This window comes from Erithacus rubecula (genome assembly GCF_903797595.1).
Source record: "Erithacus rubecula genome assembly, contig: scaffold_162_arrow_ctg1, whole genome shotgun sequence".
Taxonomy (NCBI): domain Eukaryota; kingdom Metazoa; phylum Chordata; class Aves; order Passeriformes; family Muscicapidae; genus Erithacus; species Erithacus rubecula.
In genome coordinates this window covers 161,393-168,695 of record NW_027636143.1, presented here as the reverse complement: position 1 = coordinate 168,695, position 7,303 = coordinate 161,393, and the positions used below count along the sequence as shown (strand labels likewise).

At 49.9% G+C, this 7,303-nt stretch overlaps 1 protein-coding gene across 1 annotated transcript; it reads right to left on the bottom strand.

The window, feature by feature from the left end:
- Positions 1-1,113: 1,113 nt before the first annotated feature.
- On the bottom strand, positions 1,114-3,733 carry LOC306815576 (olfactory receptor 14A16-like; the record flags this gene model as incomplete). Its single annotated transcript, XM_079332149.1, has 2 exons — positions 1,114-1,811; positions 3,499-3,733. The coding sequence occupies 2 exons, from the start codon at positions 3,731-3,733 to the stop codon at positions 1,114-1,116; spliced, it is 933 nt and encodes a 310-aa protein (XP_079188275.1).
- Between the last annotated feature and the right edge of the window lie 3,570 nt (positions 3,734-7,303).

Below are 7,303 nucleotides of genomic sequence, written 5' to 3'. Positions count from 1 at the left end.
TGCCAGGCAGCCATGGCTCTGAGCAACAACATCTGCAGTAGAACAAGAAACTCACAGCTCATGGGAACAAATTTTCTGCCTGACTGCAGAGGCCATGACAAACCTGAGTGGTTCCCCTACTATCCCCCAGCCCTTGCTGGCCCCAGGGACTGATGGCATTTGTGCTCACTCAGCTCCATCTCCCCACAGCAGCACCATGGGAGTGCTGACGCCTGCTCTGTGCAGTGCAAACAGGGGCTCCTGAGCCAGTTCTGCCATGTCTGTGCCTGCAAGGATGCAGCACCTGTGTGAGCTGGGGGAGAAGCCAGGGTTGCAGAGGGGGGATGTTGTTGGCAGGTGCATGAGGACGCTCTGGGACGCTGCCCTGGGCTGTCCAGTGCAGTGGGGATGGATCAGCCCCTGCTCTGCTGCTCCTTGCCAGGCTCTCCACCTTGCTGGGTCCTTGCAGAGCACCAGACATGCTGTTTGCCCCCAGCCTGCCCATGGCCAGCCTGGGGCTGCTCACAGGGTTTTTCTCTGCTCAGCACTGGCCTGGCCAAGTGTTGTGGAGAGTGCCTGGCCAAGGAACCTGGAACCCCCAGGCCCTGCCCTGAGGCGTCAGTGCTGCCCCAGCAGTGCCCATGGCCTGTCCATGCTGCAGCCCCGGCACTGCCACCCCCAGGGCTGTGCCTGGCCCAGAGAGCACTCAGGCCCTGCAGCAACACGAGGGCAGGAGGGCAGTAGGGCAGTGGCACGGGAGCAGCACTGGCAACACCAAGTGCTGCTGCTGCTGCTGGGCACAGCTGCTGTGCCAGCACTGATCTGGCCCAGCTCTGCACACAGACATTGCTGCTGCAGCTCCAGAGAAGGGAACAAAGGGGCATCTCTGGAGAAAATTTTCTTGGGAGATCTTAATTCATTTAAAGCCAGCCAGGAGAATAAACCCTCATTAAGACAGCCTTCTGCCACAGCAAAGATGGAGACAAATAAAATGAGAGATGGCACAAGTAAAGTTTTTTCTTTGTGGACAATATTAAAGAAGAAAAACAAAGAAAAAGATTCTCCAAAATTTAACCAATGAGAACTATCACATATGACTTTTATTACAAGTAATTTTCAAGACTGCCCAACAGTTTAATATTCCAGAAAGCAGCCAGTCATCAGTGTCCACACTGCAGCTTGGAGCTCCTGGTTCCTCAAGCTGTAGATGAGGGGGTTTAGGGCTGGAGGCACCATCGAGTACAGAACTGACAGGGACAGATCCAGGGATGGGAAGGAGACAGAGGTGGGCTTCAGGTTGGTAAATGTGCCAGTGTTGAGGAACAGAGAGACCACAGCCAGGTGAGGGAGGGAGGTGGAAAAGGCTTTGTGCTGTCCCTGCTCAGAGGGGATCCTCAGCAAAGCCCTGAAGATCTGCACATAGGACAAAACAATGAACACAAAACAGCCAAATGCTAAACAGACACTAACAGCAAGAAGCCCAAGTTCCCTGTAATAGGATTTAGAGCAGGAGAGCTTGAGGATCTGTGGGATTTCACAGAAGAACTGGCCAAGAGCATTACCATGGCACAGGGGCAGGGAAAACGTATTGGCCGTGTGCATGAGAGCATTGAGAAAGGCACTGGCCCAGGCAGCTGCTGCCATATGGGCACAAGCTCTGCTGCCCAGGAGGGTCCCGTAGTGCAGGGGTTTGCAGATGGACACGTAGCGGTCGTAGCACATGATGGTCAGGAGATAGTACTCTGCTGAAATGAAGAACATAAACAGAAATACCTGAGCAACACATCCAGAGTAGGAGATGTTCCTGGTGTCCCAGAGGGAATTGTGCATGGCTTTGGGGACAGTGGTGCAGATGCAGCCCAGGTCAGTGAGGGCCAGGTTGAGCAGGAAGAAGAACATGGGGGTGTGCAGGTGGTGGCCACAGGCTACGGCGCTGATGATGAGGCCGTTGGCCAGGAGGGCAGCCAGGGAGATGCCCAGGAAGAGGCAGAAGTGCAGGAGCTGCAGCTGCTGCGTGTCTGCCAGTGACAGCAGGAGGAAGTGGCTGATGGAGCTGCTGTTGGACATTGCTTCACTCTCAGCATTGTGGGCTCATTGGTTTTCAATGTTGCAAGAAAACATTGAGAAGCTGGACAAGTAGAATGAGAGTTAACAGAGGGAGGATATTTGACAAATAAATCTCTGCATGAACATTTAATTTATTTAAAGACACAGCGAGCATGATTCCAAATGTACATAGTTTGTGAGTCAAGTTAAAGGGTGAACTCATTAAGGGAAGATGACAAAATATTTAGGGTGAAAATAATCACAAAAAAAAAAAGTAGAAAAGCCTGTCCCCCTACTTCTAGCACTATTAAAAGCTTTAGAAGGCAGGCTTGGAATTTAATGTGTTACATTGAACGCGCTGCAGAAGAAAATAGAAAGATCTTACCTTCAGAAAAGTATCCAGTCATAGCTCTCCCAGGGCATCCTTGAGCTCCTAGTTCCTCAGGCTGTATCAGGGCTGGAGACACTACCAATTACAGAACTGACAGGGCCACATCCAGGGATGGGGAGGAGATGGAGGGGGGCTTCAGACAGTGCTTGTGAAAAGATTCACCACGAACACGTGAGGGAGAGGGCTGCAAAGGGCTCTTGCCACAGTCTGTGGCTACAGCAAAGCTGGAGAGAAAAAAAATGAGAAGGGGTAGAAATAATGACGTTTATATGTGGACAATATTTAAAACAAAAACAAAGGAGAAAAAAACCACAACAAAATCAACAAGAAATATCAAAGATGACTCCTATTGCAAGTGATTTGCAGAAATTGGCAAGCAGTTTAATGTTTCTGAACTTTTCCAGACATAAGTGACCACACTGCAGACTTCAGCTTCTGGTTCCTCAGGCTGTAGATGAGGGGGTTCAGGGCTGGAGGAACCACTGAATACAGAACAGACAGGGCCAGATCCATGGATCGGGAGGAGATGGAAAGAGGCTTCAGGTAAGCAAACATTGCAGTGCTGAGAAATATGAAGACCACAGCCAGGTGAGGGAGGCAGGTGGAAAAGGCTTTGTGCTGTCCCTGCTCAGAGGGGATCCTCAGCACAGCCCTGAAGATCTGCACATAGGAGAAAACAATGAACACAAAACAGCCAAATGCTAAACAAGCACTAACTGCAATGAGACCAAGTTCCCTGAGGGAGTTGGTCTGTGAGCAGGAAAGCTTGAGGATCTGTGGGATTTCACAGAAGAACTGGCCAAGAGCATTGCCATGGCGCAGGGGCAGGGAAAATGTATTGGCTGTGTGCAGCAGAGCATTGAGAAAGCCACTGGCCCAGGCAGCTGCTGCCATATGGGCACAAGCTCTGCTGCCCAGGAGGGTCCTGTAGTGCAGGGGTTTGCAGATGGACACGTAGCGGTCGTAGTACATGATGGTCAGGAGATAAAACTCTGCTGAAATGAAAAACAGAAAAAAAAAGAGCTGTGCAGCACATCCCTTATAGGAGATGTTCGTGGTGCCCCAGAGGGAATTGTGCATGCCTTTGGGCACAGTGGTGCAGATGGAGCCCAGGTCAGTGAGGGCCAGGTTGAGCAGGAAGAAGAACATGGGGGTGTGCAGGTGGTGGTCGCAGGCTACGGCGCTGATGATGAGGCCGTTGGCCAGGAGGGCAGCCAGGGAGATGCCCAGGAAGAGGCAGAAGTGCAGGAGCTGCAGCTGCCTCGTGTCTGCCAATGGCAGCAGGAGGAAGTGGCTGATGGAGCTACTGTTGGACATGGCTCCACTCTGGGCATTCGGAGCTGTTGAAAGAAGACTTTGACAAGGTGGGAACAAATTCTTTGAGCCAATCCTATAAAATAATATTTAGAATCCTTTCAAATTATCTTCTCATAATTTGGTTGTGATTTGTAAAAGTTTTTTATTTTTGAGTTTATGTTTTTCCTGCTGAATTGCTGGCTCAAATTCAGCATTGCTCTCATCCAGAGCTTTTATGATCCCTTTGGAATAAAAGGCCTTCCTGTGCCCCAGTGCAGTCAGACCTGCTGGTCCTACAAATCTGCCCTTTGCTCATTACCTCCTGCTTTTACAGGGTTCTCACACATGAAATTCTCTTTAAAAAAGTTTTTCAGACTCCAGTTTCAAAATTAATCTCTCTAAACCCCCACCGTTTTTCCTCTGCAGATAGAGAGGCAGGGATATTCAGGGCTGGTGTGGCTCTCTACTGCCTGGTGTTGTGCCTACTGGGAGCTATTGCTCTGCAACCAAAGCTTGTCCCTGCCAGTGCTCCCAGAGCACAGCCCACTCCTGGGGGCTCAGCTCTGCCCTGCACACCCCTTCTAGCACAGGGCACTGCCCAGGGGCATCTCCCAGACAGCAGAGCCTTAAGGGCAGCTCAGACAAACTGCAAGCCAAGGTGCTGCTGCTGCTGTCTGTAGGCAGAGAAGGGTGAGGAGGCACTTTGTGAGGGAGATCTGAGGCAGATCTGCTGATGCCCAGTGGGACAGTGCAGGAGTCTCAGTGACACACACACACCTGACAGCCCCTTTCCTTTGCGTTGAGGAGAAAGCTGAGAGCAGCCCTGGCCATGCAACACCATCTGCACAGCAGGAGGAATCTGCACTGATGGGGGTCACTCCTTCCACCTCCAACTTCTCCCCACAGTGCATGGGGAGCTGCCAGGCAGGCTGAGAGCCGTCCCTGTCAGGTGGCACACCCCCTGGGCTGTCCAAGAGCCCTGAGGGCTGCAGGAGCTGCTCTGCAGGACAGCCCTGGGCAGCCCTGGCAGCAGCCCCAGCTTCAGCCCCTGCAGCCGTCCCTGGCAGCAGGAGCCATCCTGCCCTGTGCCTCTGACAGTGCCCAGGGCAGCCTTCTCTGCAGCACATCCTCCTCTTCCTCCTGTGCCTCAGAAAAGCTGAGAGAGTCCTCCTGACACATCCCCCTGTGCTGGCTCCAGGAGATCCCTCCAGGAGCACAGGGGACATTGCCCTGCAGCCACAGACTCACCCTGTCCAGGGCTGTGTGGATGTTTCCCCAAGTGAAGTCTCAGCTCAATGTCTTCCCACTCCTGATTGCCTTTAGCCTGTCTGTGCCTGGCTCCTGTCCCCTCAGTGCCTGCAGGCAGTGCCCTCAGCCCTGCTGGGCTGGGAGAGGAGCTGCTGTTCACCAGAAATGTCTTTTTGAAGCTCTTCTTGGTTGTGCCTGGGAGCTGCCTCTGTGGCAGGAGACCAGCCCAGCTCAGCAGCACAGACACAGGACAAGGATTTTAATGACCCTCACAGGGATTTAGTGCTGTTTACATCAGATTAAGTCCCACAGTGTGTTAAAGAAACTTCTCAAGAGTTCAAAGTTAAATTGAAACACCAAATTTTCCTCAAGTTTTAATGGACTCTACTGAGGGATATGTCTGTGAAAGTTGATCATACTTTGCTATTTTACAGTGCCCCCATACCCTACTAACTCTGTCCAGTGTGTCAAAATACAGGCTAAAGGACTAGCCTTAGAAATCTCCTTGCTTTGTCTTGTACTCATTACCTCCTCCTTCTTGTCTTATCCTGTTTCCTACCAAATCTCTCTCCACATAGCCTCACAGTCCTTTCCCAATCTTTCTCCCACACACATACCTGAGTTGCAGGTATTGAATGTGATTTGCCACACACAAACTTTAGGATCTTAGGTTCAAAATCAGCTTGGTTAGGATGTCTCGATTTACACTGAGGGCATAGACCTTGTCATCTCTCAGAGGAACAATAACAACGTTTTTCACAAATCTTGCCGTGTAACAGTAACCATGCAGAGTGCCAACTTCTAGAAGCTTCAAAAGCCTCATGACACCCACAAAATCAAGCTGTTCCTCTTCTCTCTTGAGTGTCCAGACCCTCTTGTGCAGACTCTTCCCAGTCCAAAGCTACCAATCTCCCTGCTGAAGTTCGATATATTCCATCCTGTTAACAACACAGAAAACACAGGGGAAAATTACCAGTTTGCTGCAATTGTAACTTTTGTCACAAAGTGCATATATTTCTCTAAAATACAATGACCAGTGGCAGCAGGGGACCGGTTAAGCCCGAACACCGAGTGTTACAGGGATAGCTGTCCCCCTTAAATGCGCATTCCCCACACACAACCCGAATCCAAAAGTCAAAATCACTGCAGGGAAGGGTATCTCTTTATTAAGGGAGAAAGCATACACCTCTTGTCAACACAGCACACAGTATACAGCAATTTTAAACGATCACCCAATGACTTTGTCCTTCTCCAGCCGTTTCAGTTGCCCAAAACTAAAACACAGATCCAAGCTCCCGCTCGCTTCTTCCCAAGTACATCTCACCAATCACACAAATAGTCATTCACAGAGGCAGGACCCAATCAAAATAATTATTAAAATAGCAGCAATAAACAAGGATTTGCCCAGTTCACCCAAAGAACTGCTGGTGGATCTCCCCAACAGAACAAACCCTTTCTGTGGCCACTGCACCCTCCCGATAATTGCAAACAACACTGCCCAGGCTTGTGCTGAGAATAAAATGTCTTTTGCGTCTTGTCAGCTGCCTTTTAGCCATGTGTAGGCCTGACAGGCATACACATCATTTTAAACATACAATTTTGTCTGCAGTCCAGCAACATGTCTTGTCTGTCCCCATGATGAGCAGCTGGGGACCGGAGGTCCCTCCAGGAAGGTCCCAGAGACATCCATAGCCCCGGTTGCTCTTGCAGCCAGAGTTTCTCATGGCAAACTCACCAATTGATAGAGAAAAGAGGACTCTCCAGCCATTTTAAGTTAGAAAGTAGTATATTTATTACAATGCTGGGCAAGCCCAGAAGAAATCTCCTACAAGGATGTGCAAAATACCCAGGGCTCTTGCCTTATTTTTTCCATCAAAATCTTACCTATTCATTTAGTTACCCAATATGCCTATGGATATGAATTACCTAACACCCCATACCCTCACATTCTATTCAAATTAGCTCAAAGTGCTTTTGCACATTCCTTGCACAGTTCTTTCCTTCAAATGGGCCAGTGGGTGTTCGAAATGGGTCAGCGGTCTTCTAATGATGAAGTCAGGGAGCCTTCCTTGCCTTCAGCTTTTCACCTTGGTCTTGTTCCTAGGTTCTCGGGCCCTTTGACCGTAGTTCAAGTTCCCAACCTGGTTCCGGCTGGTTGCAGGGCCCAGGTGCAGTTATGGTTTCTTCACTTCAACAGTATTCCAACTGCCCAACTTGACACAACAAAGCCAAGCAAGTGATTTATTTTCTTATCTCTACTTGTTCAGCCACTGATTATTAACTTTCTACATTGCTTCTACTCTGATCATTATATGTATAGCTTCTCTTCCTCATCTGAGCTAT